Genomic DNA, 19,481 nt, shown 5'->3' on the forward strand with positions numbered 1-19,481 from the left:
GTGTGCCCTTGCCACCCTAGTGCTTCTAGTAGTAGCACTTGAGGGTGGCAAGGTGGCATTTAAGTAGAAGCATGAGAAATGAATCGGATATGTTGATGGGAGCATAGGACATGTTCTTCTCATTGAATGGCGGAGCAGACTCAATGAGCCAAATGGCTGCCACCTTCTCCTATGTCTTATGGTATTATGGAAATAGAGGAAGCACAGGCCAGTGAGCCCTTTGAGCCTGCTCTGTGAGGCTGACCATCTACCTTAAACACCATTTTACTGCACTATCCCTATATCCCACGACTCCTTTATCTAGATATCTATCTGTCTCGAACATACTCCTGAGCCTCCAGCCCTCTGGCAAAAAATTCTAAAGATTCACCACCTGAGTGAAGAAATTCCTCCTCAGTCCTAGAAGGTCTGCCTCTTAGCCTGAGACTGTACCCCGGTTCTCGATCTTTTCCCCCCTCCTCCTCTTCCCCCCGCCCCCCCACCTCCAAAGCCAGGGGGTGCATCCTTATTGTATCTACACTGAGCCTTGTAAGTTTTATCTCAATGAGATCACTTCATTCTTCTCTATTTTAGAGAATATAGGAATATAGGCCCAGTCGTCTCAATCTCACCTCATAAGACAATCCTGCCATTCCAGATCAGTCTGGTTAAGCTTTGTTTCACTCCCTGTATGATGGCATAATCTTCCTTGGGCAAGGAGGCCAAAACTACACACTACTCCAGGTGCAGTGTCTGGGGTTAGTGTGGGAAGAGCCTCTTGAGGTATAAAGACTAGCATAATCCAGGTGGGACAAATGGTATGTTTTCCATACTGTAGACTTGGATCATCCTTGGGGCATAATTCATTCTGTGAAATTAGTTATACTTCATCTACTCTGATTGTACAACTCGGATTTATCTCTGGGGGAAATCTCACCTTGACCATGCTCTTGGTGCCTTTAAAATGCTTTAGTCAGTTGTGGTAGCACCGTTGCCTCTTGAGTCAGAAGATTCTGGGTTCAAGTTCCACTCTAGAACGTTAGCACAAAAATCAAGCTTGTACCCCAATGTGGTACTGAGGGAGTGCTGCGCTCAGAGGTGCTGTCTTCTGGATGAGACACTTAAACTGAGGCCCTTTTTGACCCTTCAAATTGATGCACAAGATTGCATGGCATTATTTTGAAGAAGAGGGAAGTTAACCTGGTGCATGGCCGATGTTTTGCCCACAATCAACATTACAAAAGCTGGTCATTATCAACTTTTTTTAAGTGACTTTTTGGGAGGCAGTGAACAAATGTAACTAATTTTTTGTTAAACCTTTGTTTTGGGCAATGAAGATTGCAATTGTAGAAATGAAGCCAGTTCAAGAGCAGTTTAACACCGGAAAGCCAGTGTTCCTATTATAAAATTATGGTGTTGAGCTCTGCCTTGTTAGTCCAAAGCAAATGAGGGTTAGTGGATACTGTATATACATCTTTTCATGAAAAGATATACATAAATGCAAGCTTTACACCCACCTATGAAATTTAAGAATTGTAAGAGGCTATATGATTTTTTTTAAATGGAGTTGATATACTTGTTACCAAATTTGGTTTTGTACACATTGGATTGATGCCCAGGCAAGGGAAGAGAGGACATAAAACCCCAATGTATTCAGCTTTGCACTACAGAAATTCTAGATGGAAAATGGAGGTTCTAATTATTTGCTAACTTAACATGGAGCATTGGCATTGAGGGGTTTTTACCACATGGGGCAGATGTGGGATAAGTGAGTTTGCAGCTTCACTACTGAATTAATCCTTCATCTGATTCAGCTTTTTGTTTGGATCATCAATCCTATTCAAAGCTGATGGTGAGACATCTGTCTGCTTGTTTGATTTCTTGATGGGGATATGGCTGCACATGTTGCCAGTTTTGCTGTCTCAAGTGGCTACTACTGACATGTGAACTGTCTGTTTGACCACGAGAGATGAGCACAATATTTTCTGCACATAAGCACTTCCCAGCACAGATAGTAGACCAGTAATTGGGATCAAGCAGAATGGACAGCTTTTTCTCTTCTTGACCAGTGAAGTTCAAATTGGACAAAAGCAAAATACCTCAGATGCTGGCAAAATCTTCCAACATTGTTTTTATTGCAATGCTCAGTCTGGCAACATCTGTGGAGAGGGCAAAACAGAGTTGATGTTTCAAGTCTATGACATTTCATCTAAGTGGAATTTCAGCCTAGGTCTAAGCAAACCTGTTGAGCTTTTAGGGAACTATGTTCACAAACACAATTGTTAGAGCACAGAAGGTGGCTATTCAGCCTATTGTCTGTGTTGGCTCTTCACAGGAGCAACTTACCTAGTGCCTCCCTGTAGCCCTGCACATTCTTCCTTTACAAATAATAATCCAGTTCCCTCGAATGACTTGATTGAACCTGCCTCCACCACTCACATAATGCATTCTAGATCCTAACCACTCTGAAATTTTTTCCTCCTGATGTCGCTATTGGTTCTTAGTAAGATCTTGTCTTCAGTAGCAAGTTGAGTATATTGAGGCATTTTCTAATGGCAAAACTGCACTACCCTCCCTTGAACAATTTCACACATGAGATTAGCCTTCATTTTCAGCAATCACTGCTGTCTAATGCTGGTCAATGAATGGTGGTCATATTGAATGGAATTGTGATGCTGTTATCTAATGAATAGAATTAACACAGTAATTCACTTTTGGGATTAAAAAGCTTTTACTTGTTTTGCATCTTTCCAATGCTTTGCGCTTCCCAAAGTGCTTCCGAAGCATCATTGTGGGCAAACATGGAAGCCAACTTGAACACTGAAAAGTCCCATAAACAGCAATGTGTTACAGACAGGGCAGGAGAAATAAACAAACTCTTGTACCCTTTCCCTTGCTGTCTATAATGGTGTTTTGGGGAGGGAGGTATATTTTGTTCTTTGTGTGTGTGCGTGCGTGCGTGGTCAATTGTAGAAATAACAGCAGCAAGCTTTCTTGGGTATAAATAGAGACGGTCATTTTTTCACCTATTCAATCCAGCTATGTCAATTGCCCCCATACAAATGTAGTCAAAGAAAATAGTATAATTTGAAATTGTAAACCAAAAAGTTCATCGTTTTTGAGTTTGTGTCAGAACAATCACTGCAAGCCCAAGAAAGGAGCATCTTTCCTACATGCAAACTGTGGAATAAGAGCAGTAGTGGGCTGTTCAGCCCCTTGAGCTTGCTCCACCATTCAATAAGATCATGGTTGATCGGCTTGTTTTGAATTTCATGTTCCCATCTACCCCATAACCTTTTGGTTCGCTTGCCTAACAAGACTCTAGCTACCTCCTGGCTTGCAAATCTTCCATGACCCTGCCTCCTCCACCTTTGGAGGCAGAGTTCCCAAGTCTCATAACTCTCAATTTTTAAATCTCTGTCCTAAAAGGGCAGCCCTAATTTCAAAATAGTGCCTCCTAGTTCTGGACTCGCCCACCAGAGGAAACATTCTTCCCACATCTGCCTTGTCAAGGTTGTTCAGGATCTTATGTACTTCAATCAAATCACCCCTCACTCTTCTCAACTCCAGTGGAAACAAGCCCAGTCTGTTCAACTTTTCCTCATAAGACAACCCAGTCATCCCAGGTATCACTCTCGTAAACCCCCTGAACTGCCTCCAATGCATTTACATCCTTCCTTTTAAATGAGACCAAATCTGCGCACACTGTTCAAGATGTGGTCTCACCAATGCCCTGTATAACTGAAGCATAGCACCCTTACTGTTATGTTTGGTTCCTCTTGTAATAAAGGATAGCATTCCACTAGCCTTTAACTTGCTGTACCTGCATATTAACTTTTTGTGACTCATGCGCTAGAACATCTCGATCCTCCTGCCTCTTGGAATTCTGCAGTCATTCTCGGTTTAAATAATACTCTGCTTTTTTTTTTTATTCTCCCTGCCAAAGTGAGTAGCTTCACATTTTCCCACATTTTGCTCTCTGCCAGATTTTTGCCCACTCACACTCATCTTATCTGTCTGCAACCTCCTTATGTCCTCTTCACAAAATACTTTCTACCTAACTGTGTCATCTACAAATTTAGCTACCATGCCTTCACTCTCTTTATCTAAATCCAGATATAAATTGTGAAATGTTGAGGCCCCAGCACAGACCCCTGTAGGATTCCACTGGTCGTATCCTGCCAATCAGGAAAAGACTCGTTTATGCATACTGTTTTCTGCCTGCCAGCCAATTTTCTATTCATGCTAATATGTTACCCAATACACCATGAGCTTTTATTTTCTGCAATAACCTTTTGATGTGGTGCCTTAACCAATGCCTCCTGGAAATCCCAAGTACAGCATGTCTGCAGGTTCCCCTTTATCCAGCTCATGTTAGTCCTTCAAGGAACTCCAATAAATTGGTTAGACATGATTTCCCTTTCATGAAACCATGCTGACTCTTCCCTATTGCCTTGAGCTCTTCCAAGTGCCCAGCTATAACCTCCTTAATGATTGATTCTAATAACTTTCCCACGACCGACTTCAAGCTAACTGGCCTGTAGCTTCTTGTTTTCTGCCTCCCTCCCTTCTTGAATAGAGGTTATATTTGCTGCTACTCCAATCTGATGGAACCATTCCAGAATCTAAGAAATTTTGGAAAATTAACACCAACGCATCTACTATCTTAGCCACCTAATTTTAAGACCCTAGGATGAAGCTCATCCTGACCCACAGACTTAGCCTATAGCTCCATCAGGTTGACTCAGTACAGCTTCGCTGTGATTGTAATTTCGCAAAGTTCCCCTCTTCCCCTCCACCTCCTGATTTGCAGGTATTACTGGAAGGGTCATGAGGAGTCGAAACGTCAACTCTTTTCTTCTCCGCCGATGCTGCCGGACCTGCTAAGTTTTTCCAGGTAATTGTTTTTGGCAAGGAAAAGATTTGTTGATTTCACCTGCCATTTCTTTATCTACTGTTAATTCTACTCTCTCACCCTCTAGAGGACCAACATTCGGTTTACTTACACTCTCCCTTTTTAAATACCTGTAGAAACTCAGGCTTTTCTCAGGCTTATTGCAGGATTCCCTCGATCAATGTTCAGCAGATCACAAAGTTTGGGTGCTTGTGGTCTTTGTACCAGGAGATCCAATTTCTTTACAGATGGTCTTGGAGTTTTGGAACTGGGCTGGAAGGCTCTTTTAAGATTGTGTAGCCTCCAGGCTCTTAAAGGCAAAGATGCCACAATCTTTTGTTGCAGCTGTCTCCTTCAGCAGACTGCAGACTGCGTGTGCAAGCCCCCCCCAACTATTCTAATAGCCTCATCCACAATTGAGTGGAGTTGATCTGTGGCCATGCCCACCCATTATAATGCAGTTTAGAGCCATATTCAATAGCCAGCCAGGATAGTGAAGTATTTTCAAAGTTAGGAAGAATGAGGGGCAATATAAACAAAATAGTACATTTTACAGGGGTGAAGGAGTAGATGTGAAGTTGTACATGTGCAAATCATAAGACAGGACAGTTGAATCTTAAGACACACAAGTATGAAAGCAACAACATTGACAAATGTTTGATCAGACTTCTGCTGGAGTCTCTGGTCCAATTTTTGAAGCCACACAGAATGATGTCAAGGCCTTGGAGGGCATAAAGGAGATTTACAAAATGGGGGTGTGGGTTATGTGCCGACATGAGAGAGGTTTTGCTTCGGTAGATGAGAAATTTTCTAGAGACAAAATGGTCTCTGAGAACATTGAAATTAGCAAAAGAATTCCCTTGCCTAGCAAGTTATCATCTGGAATGCACTGCCTGAAAGATGGTGGGAGTGGGCTCATAACTTTGATATTTAAAGGAGATATTTGCCTGGTTATGGGGTAACAGTGGAGGAGTGGTACCCATTGGCAGCTCCTTCAAGGAGCTGGCATAGACACTTGGCTGAATGGCTTCCCTCTGTGCTATATGATTCTATGCAAGGATCTGACCAGGTAGTTGGAAACGTACTCAGCAGTGAAGGGTTGAGGATGAGACCCCATGTGAAGTTGAATTAAAGATATTTTAAAAACTGCATCTGAAAAATTGCTTTACAGTTATGAGGTTAGAGTTGACTTCTAGGGTTAGTCATTGAGACAGAAACTGCCAATATTGAAGATTGGAAAGGAGGATGGGTTGAAGATTGCTAGACCGGGGAAGCTTAAGTGCAAGAGAAATGAACATTGAAGGTCATTTTCAAAATGGGCTCCAGTAACTCTAGCTTTTGTTTTTTTTTTTCACTCTTACCCAAATCACTAATGAAGCAAGTGACAAAACTGGATCTGATTTCTTAATCCTGAAAGGGCAGGAGTACTTTTTTTTTTTTTGCTTTGCTTCCACACCATTGGTGAAATGCAGCCTTGGGAATTGTCTTGCATCTTCCAGCATTACATGATTTTGTTCCAGTTCTGAGTTAGATTACCTAAAATATAATTGTAATCATGTTTAAAAGTTCATGATGATCTTTCTAGGTGTAGAATGCAATGGTGGTAGTGGTCAAGAGGCAGATACATCCACAGTTCCTACAACAGAAGCTGACCAAGAAGTTCCTCAGGAAGCAGTTCTACCTGAATCAACACCAGGAGATTTTGACTTCAATGAGTTCTTTAACATGGAGAAGAGTGTACCTGGACTGGCATCGGTAAGAGGACACTTCTGGTGTTGAGGCAGAGGAATGCAATGATATTTTAATCCACCAGTAGCTAACCACCGGTTGGATAATGGATTCAAGGGAAAAGTTATGACCCACACTCGTTATACTGATACTCACTACCATCTTGCACGTTGCCATCTTGAAATCATCCAATCATAGCAAATACTGATGCACATTGGCATTTGAAAACTTTTTCCCTTCCAATTCACTCCCTGGTGGAATATTGATTTGAGTTTGCTGTATGCTGCAGCTGTTTAAAAGATTACACAAGGTAAGGTAATAGTGGATTCCAAAATATACAACCACAAAGCATTCAGATAGTGTTTCAGGCTCTAATCCTCGAGGCATGCTTCATTTCATCCCTACCACCTTTCCCCTTGTCAGCACTTATTGCTGTTCTTTTTTTTGCTTAGCCCCATGAATGTTCCAGCCTTGATTTGGAGGATTTATTTATCATTGCAGTGGTATTTGATTATTTGTGGTATTCTGGGTGGATGGTCATGTATTCACTGTAATCACCATTCATGTCCCTTTTGGAGTAATGATTTTTGCATAGTATCTTTATAAATGTCAATTGGACTTGTCTAAAAGGTCTACAGGACCTCCTAAAAGTATTTAGATGACCCTCTTGTTGGATGTAGGTACAGGTGAGTATATTGGACAGTAAAAATACACTTAAGTACACCGGTGCATTTAAGGTGGTGGCTGTTCACAGCATGCAACATTTTAACCTATGCTGCTATTTGTAATGAGTACTGGAGCTATTTGTAAAGTTCCAAGGACTATAAGTGCCACTTTGAAATTCATCCTAGCTTGTTTGATAATTCGGTACTTTATCCCTTTCTGTGAACTGGCTAATATTTTGAGTTTCTAAATTTTAAAATCTACAGGAACATTGGTAATTTGCCATAAATACATGCTTTTGAGTTGTTGGCTATCAGACACTTGAAGTAAATGGTCTTTTACAAATATCAGCTTAATTGAAACACTTGGTGCAATTATGTAATAAACATTTAACTTTTTTGCTTGACCTGTTGCAACTAATGGGCTAATGGGTAACTTGACTCCATTGGGGTTTTGGGGGTTTGGATGGGGTGGGGGATGGTGGGTGACGGTGAGGTTGGGTCACAGACCATGTAGCTGCTGTTAGTACTGATCTGGCTGAAGGAGTATTAGGTGGAGAGATGAAAAAGGGATGGTCCTGGTCATTATTATTTTTTCTTAATACTTTTGGAAAAGTAGCGAAAAGAGAGAATGAGCTGTGGACTTGGATTCAGCATTACTATAGGATTGATTGGGCTTTCTTTTGCCTTAGTCATCTAAGCATGTTTTATGATATTGGATTAACTAACTGCTTCTTTCTCTCCTCAATACCCCAATTGCTTAAACTGTGTATAGTTAGTATTCATACAACTTGTTTATTTACTCGTTGCTTGCCATACTGAAATATCTCACTTCTGAGCAAAGGAATGTTATGAATAGAGAGTGGAAATTCAGATTTTAAAGGCAGGTTGTAATAGGGATTTAGGAAACTAAATCCAGAGGGCACAGCTATCCCCAATGGTGGGGTGGGGGTGGGACAGGGAACGGAATGAATTATAAATGCTAGGATTTTTTTTTAAAGACCTGTTTGCTGGGGTTGCTGTGCCTTGTTGCTTTGCAAGGTCGTATATTTGCTCCTCAGTGGAAAGGACATCAATAAGTTAAGTGAGCTGATGTGATGGGCTTGTAAGCCAGCTAGAAGCTGCAATCGATATAATTGTGTTTGTGGCTTTAAAAATTTGAACTATTTGAGCCATGAGTGAGCAATGTGTTGGTTGGTTCAAATTCAGTAACTGAGGCTTTAGTAAGCTCAGCTGGAACATTGGCAAAACTGTGCAGTGAGTCCAGCCACTTGCTGAGGACTGAAGGAAGAAAACAGATCATCCCATCTCTCCTGAAGTAGTTGGTCACCCAGGATGTTGGCTAGGCAGGGGAAAAAAGCAATTGGGGCAAAGAATGTAGTTTGGGGCACAACATTTGCTGAGATAAAGGCAAGATACTGCGGATGCTGGAAATCTGAAACAAAAAAAATGCTGGAAAAACTCCCCCAGGTCTGACAACATCTGTGGAGAGAAAGACACAGTTAATGTTTAGAGTCTGTATGACTCTTTGAGATGTTGGGGCAGATAGAAGTGGAACTTTATGAAAGCTGACTGGAGTGGTCAGTTGGTGTTCCAAGATGGAGTGATAGCAAGCTCATGATAATGATCATTATGCTTTTGGGTGCATAGATGGATGGAAGGCCCCATCAAGGATCTCAAATGGAAGACCTGTAATCGGAGGATAGTTGGAGGCAATAGCACTTGTGAATCGGGGGTGGAAATAAAGCCCAGGGTGTGGCTGACTGCTGAGCATGAGATCTCGAAGTATTACTTGGGTAGTCAGGAATTCCAAGTGGGTGTATAAGCAGCTGTTCAGATTTATGGAAGGGATAGGTTTGAGCGATAAAGTTGCTGGATGCAAGATGTTGACCCACCTAACATTGTGAAAGCACCTTAGGATCTATTGCATTTATTTTGCACTTTTTTTTACAGTAAGTTCCTGAGTTAGAGGGATGGGTAGAGCAGTAAGTGAAGGTAACCAAGCTGCTTTGTTAAAATACATAAATTAATTGCATTTGCTGTGGGTTGGCATGGAGTACACCAGCGATGAAGAAGGTTTGCATTGCTTTAAAAATGATGCATTGAATTGTACAGTGACTTTAGCTGATTTAAACACCAAGATAGTTTTAACTTTGAGGCTTGTATAAACATGTCTCTGGCAAGTCTCAAAGTTGTATGCACTAACAATGTGGGACAAGGACATTTTTTTAAATTAACTTGTTACTGGTATTATGGAAATTTCTGCAAAAGTAATAGTTATTTTGAATGAAAACAAAATGCTGGAAAAACTCAGGTCTGACAGCATCTGTGGAGAGAAAAAGTTAATGTTTGAGTCCATATGACTGAAGTAGGGTCATAGGGACTAGAAATGTTAATTGTTTCTCTCTCCTCAGATGCTGTCAGACCTCCTGAGCTTTTCCAGCATTTTCTGTTTGTATTTTGCATTTCCAGTGTCTGCAGTATTTTGTTTTTATCTTAGTTATTTTGAAAGGCTTTGGATCAAACACACAATATGGAATTAGTTTATAGACGAGCATAAGTAGGGACTGGGATTCTTCCCTGAACAATAATGGTGAACTAGTTGGAATTGTAAAACAATCCAGCAGCTTTCAAGGTCTTTCTGCACTCACCTGTGGTCAGATTATGATGAGCTTTAACCACTGCAGTACTGTGCACTACATCTATAAGTGCTTTCTGTTGAAGTTATAATCTGATTCTTTCTTCAACTTTGTCTGTGTGTGTGTATACCGAAAGCAATAACACATCGCACATTTACAGCAGCTTAAGTTGGAAGAAAAATGTTCAAACTGTAGGTCATTTTCAGTAGAAAAGTTAAAAGCCGTGACCCTTGAACTGTCTAAAGGTCTCTGACATCAATGAACCTTCCAAGTTACAGACTGTAAAGGAACCTAGCAAATTGGCTTAAGTTCTTTTGCATGACAGAAATCAGAAAGCCAGAGATAGTTCAGATCAAAAACCCATAACTCTTTATGAATTTGACAAAATAACATGCCATCAAGGGTATGAGTCTTGATGTAAATGCTTCTAATGTACATTTCAAGTATCCAACTTATTTCTCTGGAACATTGAATGTGTATAAGTTTTCAATTTATGTTGAAATGGTGCCATAAGTATAGCAAGCAATTGAAGGGCAAATGGTATGTTGGCCTATTTTGAAGGGGATTGAAGGGGAAGTCTGGACCAATAGTTATGGGGCTTTGGCAAGACCACAGTGGATGCTGATGTTTTGGTCTTCTTATTTAGGGAAGGATATACCTGCATTGGAGGCAATATAGCAAAGGTTCATTAATTGGTCCCTGGAATGAGGTTTGGCTTATGATAGAATGAGTAAATTTGGCCTCTTCACTCTGGAAGTTTAGAAGGATGAGAGGAAATCTCATTGAAACATTCAAGACTCTGAAGGGACTTGACAGGGTAGATGCTGCCAAGTTGTTTCCCTTGGCTGGGGAATCTAGAACCAGGGGGTGCAGTCAATCTTTGGAGTTCTCTACTCCAGAGGGTTGTGGATGCTTAATCATTGAATATATTCAAGTCTCTGAGACACAACTCAAAGACCGAAAATGTAGAAAAGTGGAGTTGAGGCAGAAGATCAGCTGTGATCATATTGAATGGTGGAACAGACTCTGGTTGTATAGTCTACTTCTGCTTATGTTCATGTACTACTACATCCGTTTTTATTTGACAAAGGGCTAGCAAGACCACTAACTTTGAAATCTTAACTTTGAATATTTAGATGCTGCCGACTGATTTGGTGTACTAGCACTATTGAATACCAAATTAGTGACGTTTTAAGGATGCCAATGTAAGCTCAATTGAATGTCTATTATTATGCCCATCACTAACTATGAATAGATGTGTAACTGAAATTAAATGGTTGATTTTTTTGGGAGGGGGTGATGTCTGTTGCACAAATTGAGCAGCCAGCCAACGATCTGGAGACGCATTCAGCTGTCCCATCTGTCGTGTTGGGAAATGGAGTTCAAACTCATCTTCCAAAATTAGCGCCAAGTTGCTGTATGATGACGTAAGTTCAAAGCTCTTCTCTGTAGTTTGCTCATTGAATTTGGCTTGATTATGACTATTTTTTTTGGTTTTTTGATTAGATGATAGAAGAGGTGCTGGGTGAAGGATCAGTGTCGTCCAGCCGGTTCAGCCAGTGGTTCTCAAGTAATTTGAGTAGACCAGGTAGTCGATCCAGTAGCTTGCGATCTACCCCACATGAAGAACTTGAAAGACTTGCTGGTAAGAGATTTTTCCAATGCAAGGAAGTACATAGCTCAACTTTACAGGCTTTCATTGGCTTAATCCAAGCTCTGATGTATTCTTGGATCTTTGTAACTAGCTATGTAATGGAAATCCAAACAAATCAAATTAGGCAGGTTTTAAACAGAACTAATTCTTTTCTACTCAACAGTTGTAAATAAAACTAGCAGTTAAATAAGGCATTAAATGCTAATAAATTGAACTTGCAGCACTGATCCTCGGGAAGAAGTATGGCATTGTGCCGGCTACATTTCAGCACTGTACGAGAGCATGATATGTTGTGAAATAGTAGAAATCAAAGGGTCTAAAGACTGAGGAATTTAAAATAAACCAGTATTTGCAAAGAGTGTACTGGAGAAATTAACAGGACCAAAGTTGACTAATCTTTGGACCTGTTGACCTACATCTTAGGTTTTGAGTGGTAGCTACAGAGATAATGATACTTTGGTTTATATTTTGCAATTTCCTAGGTTCTTCAACATCCTCCTGAGTTGGAAGGTAAATCTGACTCCTCTGTTCAAGAAAAGAGGGAGTGAGAATAATGAACTAATCAGTCTGATATCCATTAGAGAGAGAGGGCTTTTAGAATTATTATAACTGGAAAGAATCAACATGAAATTTTTGAAATTTATGAAATAACATTTGACAAAGCTTTAATTGGCATGGTAGGCAAGGAAACCAAGGAAATCTGGTATATTTAGATTTTAAAAATATTTGATATGGTGCCACACCGCAAGAGGTTATTAGACAAAATTAAGGCTTATTGGATTAGATGCAGTGTATTAGCATGAATGGCTTGGTTGATGAATGGACAGAAAATAGTAGGAATAAAAAGGTTATTTTCAGTTTGGCAGACTCCAACTAGTTAGGTACTGCAAAGATCAGAGCTTGGATCACAGCTGCCCATCAATAGATGGGGGGAACCTAGTCTAGTGTACCTTTTTGTTTGTTGACAATACAAAGTTAAGTGGAAAAGTAAGCTGTGAGGATGTAAGCGGAGGGATATAGACTGAGTGAGCAAGAACATGGCACATGGAATACAATGTGGGCAAGTGTATAAAGTTATCCACTTTGGGAGAAAAAGAAAGCAGAATACTTTTTGAATGAAGTCACTGGGAAATGTTGTATTGAGGGTCTTGGTTGTCCTTGTACATGAATCGTAAAATTAACATGTTCCTCTCTGCAGATGCTGTCAGACCTGCTGAGTTTTTCCAGCTATTTTTATTTTTGTTTCAGATTTCCAGCATCTGCAGTATTTTGCTTTTAACAAAATTAAAATGTAAGCAAATTAGGAAGCCAATAGTATGTTGGCCTTTTATTAGTTTTGAGTAAATAAGTCACCTTTTGAGGCCACACCAGGACGAGCGTGCAGCTTTGGTCTCCTTTCCTAAGGAAGGACATGCTTCTAGAGCAAATGCCATGAAGGTTCACCAGATCGGTTCCTGTGAGGGAGTTGCCCTCTGAGGATAGATTGAGTAGACTAGACCTGAATTAGACTATCTAATTGAAACAACAATTCTTCAGGGACTGAACAGGGTAGATGCCAGGAGGATCTTTCCCACAGCTGAGGCATCACAGTTTCAGAATAAGAGGTCAGCCATTTGGGTTGAGAAATTTCTCGCTCAGGTTGTGAATCTTCAGAATTCTCTACCCCAGCAAGCTGTGGATGCTCAGTTATCAAATATACTTAACGGCAATTTTGGATTAGGGAATTCAAGGGTATAGGGATTGATTTCTGACTAGACATTATAAACAGGATGAAGGGGCTATTCAGCCCTTCAAGCCTTCTCCAGAAATCAATATCGTGTTTATTTTTTTAAAAAGTAAACCGTAACTACTGCAAAATGTTAAGGCAAGTATGATATTTGAGGGTGTTGTTTGAACCGATGATTCTAATGCAGGCACCACCCATAAGCTGATCGAATTACAACCAAAAAAAGTCAAGATTTGCAGGAAGCATTTGTATCATTTTGGCAAATGGTAAATTTTTATACTGAAGAATTGCATTTTTTATGTATCTGGGATATATGAACTATGGGCAGTGATTTGGGCAAATCACTGCCCATAGTTCATATATCCCAGATACATAAAAAATTGATTGGACTTCTTTGAAGGAGTAACATGCTGTAGATAAAGGGGAACTGGTGGATGTACTGTACTTAGATCTCCAGAAGGCATTTGATAAGGTGCCACATGAAAGGTTATTGCAGCAAAAAAAGCTCCTGGTACAGGGGGTAACTTTTTATTCATTATTGGGATGTGGGCTTCGCTGGCTTTATTGCCCATCCCTAGTTGTCCTTGAGAAGGTGGTGGTGAGCTGCCGCCTTGAACCGTTGCAGTCCATGTGATGTAGGTACACCCACAGTGCTGTTAGGAAGGGAATTCCAGCATTTTGATTCAGTGACAGTGAAGGAAAGGTGATATATTTCCAAGTCAGGATGGTGAGTGACTTGGAGGGGAACTTCCAGGTGATGGTGTTCCCATCTATCTACTGCTGTTGTCCTTCTAGATGGCAGTGGTCAAGGGTTTGGAAGGTGCTGTTGAAGGAGCCCTGGTGAACTCCTGCAGTGCATCTTGTAGATTGTGTGCAGTGTTGCTACTGTGTCAGTGGTGGAGGGAGTGAATGATTGTGGATGTGCTGCTGATCAAGTGGGCTGCTTTGTCCTGGACGGTGTCAAGCTTCTTGGGAGCTGCACTCATCCAGGCAAGTGAGGAATATTCCATCACACTCCTGACTTGTGCCTTTGTAGATGGTGGATAGACTTTGGGGAGTCAGGTGAGCTACTCATCGCACAGTTCCTAGCCTCTGACCTGCTCTTGTAGCCACAGTATTTATGTGGCTAGTCCTGTTCAGTTTCTGGTCAATGGTAACCCCCAGGATGTTGATAATGTGGAATTCAGTGATGGTAATGCCATTGAACGTGAAGGAGTGATGGTTGGATTATCTCTTGTTGGAGGTGGTCATTGCTTGTCACTTGTGTGGCATGAATGTTACTTGTCAGCCCAAGCCTGGATATTGTTCATGTCTTGCTGCATTTGAACATGGACTGCTTCAGTATCTGAGTCGTCACGAATGGTGTTGAACATGGTGCAATCATCGGCAAACATCTCCACTTTTGACCCGATGGGAGGAAGGTCATTGATGAAGCAGCTGAAGATGGCTGGGCTGAGGACACTACCCTGAAGAACTACTGCAGTAATGTCCTGGAGTTGAGATGATTGGCCTCCAACAACCACAACAATTTTCCTTTTGTGCTAGGTATGGCTCTAACCAGCAGTTTCACTCTGATTCCCATTGACTCCAGTTTTGCTAGGGCTCCTTGATGTCAAGGGCAGTTGCGCTCTCCTCACCTCGCGAGTTCAGCTCTCTTGTTCATGTTTGAATCAAGGCTGTAATGAAGTCAGGAGCTGAGTGGCCCTGGTGGAACCCAAACTGAGTGTCAGGTTATTGCTAAGCAAGTGCCGCTTGATAGCACAGTTGATGACCCCTTCCATTACTTTACTGATGATCAAGAGTAAACTGATGGGGTGGTAATTGGCTGGGTTGGATTTGTCCGGCTTTTTGTGTACAGGACATACCTGGGCAATTTTCCACATAGCTGGGTAGATGCCAGTGTTGTAGCTGTACTGGAACAGCTTGGCTAAGGGCGCAGCAAGTTCTGGAGCGCAAGTCTTTAGTACTATTGCTGGAATATTGTCAGGGCCCATAGCCTTTGCAATATCCAGTGCCTTCAGCCGTTTCTTTATCACGTGGAGCAAATCGAACTGGCTGAAGACTGGCATCTATGATGCTGGGGACCTCTGGAGGAGGAGGCAGAGATGGATCATCTACTCAACACTTCTGGCTGAAGATTGTGGCAAATGTTTCAGCCTTAGCTTTTGCACTGATGTGCTGGGCTCCTCCATCATTGAAGATGGGGATATTTGTGGAGCCGCCTCCAGTGAGTTGTTTAATTGCCCACCGTTCACGACTGGATGTGGCTTGACTGCAGAGCTTAGATCTAATCCGTTGGTTGTGGGATTGTGTAGCTCTGCCTACCACTTGCTGTTTGGCATGCAAGTAGTCCTTTTATATTTTCATGTTGACTACACATTTTTAGGTATGATTGCTGCTCCTGGCATGTCCTCCTGCACTCTTTGAACCAGGGTTGATCCCCTGGCTTGATGGTAATGGTAGAGTGGGGGATATGCCGGGCCATGAGCTTAGACTGTGGTTGAGTACAATTCTGCTGCTGATGGCCCACAGCACCTCATGGATGCCTAGTCTTGAGTTGCTAGATCTGTTTGAAATCTATCCCATTTAGCATTGTGGTAGTGCCACAACATTGAGGGTATCCTCAATGTGAAGGTAGGACTTTGTCTCCACAATGTGCAGAGGTCACTCCTACCAATACTGTCATGGACAGATGCATCTGCAGCAGGCAGATTGGTGAGGATGAGATCAAGTATGTTTTTCCCTCTTGGTTCCCTCACCACCTGCTGCAGACCCAGTCTAGCAGCTATGTCACTTAGGGCTCGGTCAGTAGTGGTGCAATTGAGCCACTCTTGGTCTGGATAGATTGTCCAGCTAGCAAACGGGCATAAATGGATTATTTTCTGGTTGACAAGATGTAACGTGTGCCATAGGGATCAGTGCTGGGGCTGTAACTTTCTTACAATTTCATATGAATGACTTGGATGAAGGGACTGAAGATTGCTAAATTCAGTTAATTGACGCAACGATAGGTAGGAAAGTAAGTTGAAGTCGACTTGGGGAGGCTACAAAGGGGTGCTGATAGGTTAAGTGTGAGCAAAGATCTAGCAAATGGAGTGTATTGTCCGCAAATGTGAAATTATCCATTTTGGCAGGAAGAATAAAAGAGAAGCATATTGTCTAAATGGTGAGAGAATGCAGAGCACTGATGCAGAGGGATCTGGGTGTCCCAATGCATGAATCACAAGGCTAGTATGCAGGTATGGCAAGTAATTAGGAAAGTTAATAGAATGTTATTGCAAAGGGAATTGAATACAAACGTAGAGGGGTTATTCAGGGCATTGGTGAGACGACATCTGGAGCACTGTGCACCGTATTGGTCTCATTTAAGGAAGGATGTATGTGTTAGTAACAGTTGAGAAGGTTTACCAGATTAATGAGTTGACGTTTTGAGTCCTCATGACCCTTCAATAGAACTGTTGTGTTGAAGGGTCATGAGGACTCGAAACGTCAACTCTTCTTCTCTGCCGCCAGACCTGCTGAGTTTTTCCAGGTAATTCTGTTTTTGTTTTGGATTTCCAGCATCCGCAGTTTTTTGTTTTTACCAGATTAATACCTGGAATACCTGTTAATGGGAGAAAATATTCAACAGCCTAGGCTTGTATCCACTGGAGTTGAAACGTATAAAAATCTGAGGGGTCTTGACAGGGTGGAAGTGGAAAGGATGTTTCCCCTTGTTGGAGAATCTAGAACTAGGGGTCACTGGTTAAAAATAAGGGGTCTCCCACTTGAGACAGATGAGAAATGTTTTGAGGGTCATGAGTCTTTGGAACAGTCTTCCTGAGGAAGCAGAGTCTTTGAATATTGCTAAGGCAGAGGTAGATTAGTGACAAGCAAGGGGGCAAAGGTTTATAGGAGGTGGGTAGGAATGTGGAGTTCAAGTTGAAATTTGATCAGCCATGATCTTAATGGCAAAGCAGGCTCATGGGGCTAAGTGACCGACTCATTCACATATTCTGTTCTTGACAATCTAGTTTTATCTTGCAGTGTTTTCATTGCTGTGGTGCAAGCTAGTACTTGCAACTGTTAATTAAGCTTTCAGTGGTACACAGATCCCCCTCGAACTGAGGTCAGCAATTTTATTAACAAGCTAATTTTCAAAATTTTAGTCGAACACAGAGCTGCAATGCTGTTCCTCATAATGTCAAAAATTAAAAACAAGACGGACAGCATTTCAAAGGTTTTGACAGACTATCATTCAATTAAGTAAAAACATTTTAAAAGAAATAAACCACTTGACCAATTAAATCCATTTTGGTATTTGAGTTCAGGTGTCACATGAATCTTATGAGCTGTGTGTGACTCCAGAAGTGCAAGTTAGTAGGCTCTGCCAGTGAGCAATTTAACCAATGTACAATCTGTCCACTGTCGTTACAGATTGGGGAAAAATTGAATCCTGGTTCCTCCCTTAATCTTGTGCACTTAATTTTTTGTGCCCTGCATTATGGATCTTGGCTTGGTTTCTCAATTTAAAAATCTGGCACAGAAATATGGTGGTCTAATTTCCAGAAGTATCTCCCATCCATTCTAGAGCAATTAAACTTCAGAATGCACAGTTTTATGCTGGTCCTTGCCAAATTCAAGTTTAAATTGGCTCCTCCATAGTGAGCCACAACTTTTAAATCCTAACTTTTTAAGACTGTGCATGGATGTTTTACAAGCTAAGCTGAGAATTCTCCCTAATTGTGAAATCTCTTGAACAATCCTCATGAAACTAATTTCAAAGGAAAAGCAGGTGGCTACAAGTGTGCTGGTTGGCCAGAGTGAGTTGCTTAAAATTAGTGGAGAAAAAATTGTTCTTACTCACCACTGCTGCTGCCTTTTGAAAAGAGACTTCATCTGCTATCTAACTTATTCCACTAAACCTGTTTTTACAGTTCCTGGAATTCTCTCTGAAATGACATTCTTTTCCCCAGCCCTGGCCCAGTGTCCATTTTTCTTCCCTCCTCTGTTCTCCCCAGCTTCACCAGCCCATATAAAACTCTCCATGTTCAGAAAATGTCAGTTTTCACTTGAACTCTGGACAAGTCATTTGTTTTGTTATGCATTTTGTTGCCCTGTTGTAGGGTGAACTTTACAGTTGTGCTTTTAGAATTGAAGCAGTATAAGAAAAACAGTATGAAACAGTTGAACACCATTTGTGTTTTATGCATACCACATGTCCTGGATAAATGCTGCAGGTGACCTTAGACTAATAGAGTTTACTTGCCATCCCTGAACCTCTTGTCAACGTTCTGTGGTTACTTTGAAGCTTGGTCCTTTAGTGCTTTCGTTTTTGATGGCTGCAGTGCCAAGTCTCTGAGAAGATATTTTCACTTGTGGGAGAACGCAGTTCAGGATTGCCAATATAAGATATTGGATTTAGTTGTTTGGATTTATTTCTAAGGACTTCTGGAGAAACTTCACTGAGTGGTTAGAATGTGGAACTTGATTCCATGAGTAGCTGAGACAGATGGCATAGATCTATTTAAAGGGAACCGAGAAAAGCACAAGAGAGAATAGGTTATGCTTTCAGAGTTGGTTCAAGATTGTTGGAAGAAGGGTTGAGTGGAGTATAAACATCACAAAATCATTGAAAACTTAGAGCACAGAAGGGCTGTCCCTGATGGTATCCTATGGTCTTACAAGAATTGGCTGCAGAGATAGTGGATGCATTGGGCTGTAATCTTGCAAAATTCCCAAGATTTTGTAAAGGTCCTAGTGGATTGGGAAACCACATGTTTGCTCTCTATTCAAGAAAGGAGTAAGAAAGAAAGCCAATTAAAAATAGGACAGTTAGCCTAACACCTGTCAAAGGGAAACTGCTACAATCGGTTATTGAGTTTGTAGCAAAACATTTAGAAAATCTGGCAGAGTTAACATTTTGTGTGAGGGGAAATTTGTGTTTGACAGATTTGTGTTCTTTGAGGACTTATCTGCCCTGCATGTTAAGGGGAATCCGTAGATGTAGTGTATTTGGATTTCAAAAAGGCAGTTAATAAGGTGTCACAGGGTTACTACACCCTAAGAGCTCATGCAGTTTGTACTAATGTATTGGCATGATAAAGAATCTGCTAACATGAAACAAAGTCAGGATAAATGTCATTTTTTAGGTTGGCAAACTAGTGCCACAGATCAGTGCTGCATCCTTGACTATTTACAAGCTCTATCAAAGACTTGG

At 41.3% G+C, this 19,481-nt stretch overlaps 1 protein-coding gene across 3 annotated transcripts in view; it reads left to right on the top strand.

The window, feature by feature from the left end:
- eif4enif1 (eukaryotic translation initiation factor 4E nuclear import factor 1) overlaps positions 1-19,481 on the top strand; it is a 69,274-nt gene that overhangs the window by 16,991 nt on the left and 32,802 nt on the right. For 2 of the 3 annotated variants that reach the window (XM_041202259.1, XM_041202258.1), the window contains exons 7-8: positions 6,459-6,628; positions 11,409-11,547. In XM_041202259.1, the coding sequence (XP_041058193.1) occupies positions 6,459-6,628; positions 11,409-11,547 (309 nt within the window). The remainder of the gene's footprint in view (positions 1-6,458; positions 6,629-11,408; positions 11,548-19,481) is intronic. The other variant, XM_041202260.1, reaches the window with a different exon arrangement.

This window comes from Carcharodon carcharias, chromosome 13 (genome assembly GCF_017639515.1).
Source record: "Carcharodon carcharias isolate sCarCar2 chromosome 13, sCarCar2.pri, whole genome shotgun sequence".
NCBI classification, from domain to species: Eukaryota; Metazoa; Chordata; class Chondrichthyes; order Lamniformes; family Lamnidae; genus Carcharodon; species Carcharodon carcharias.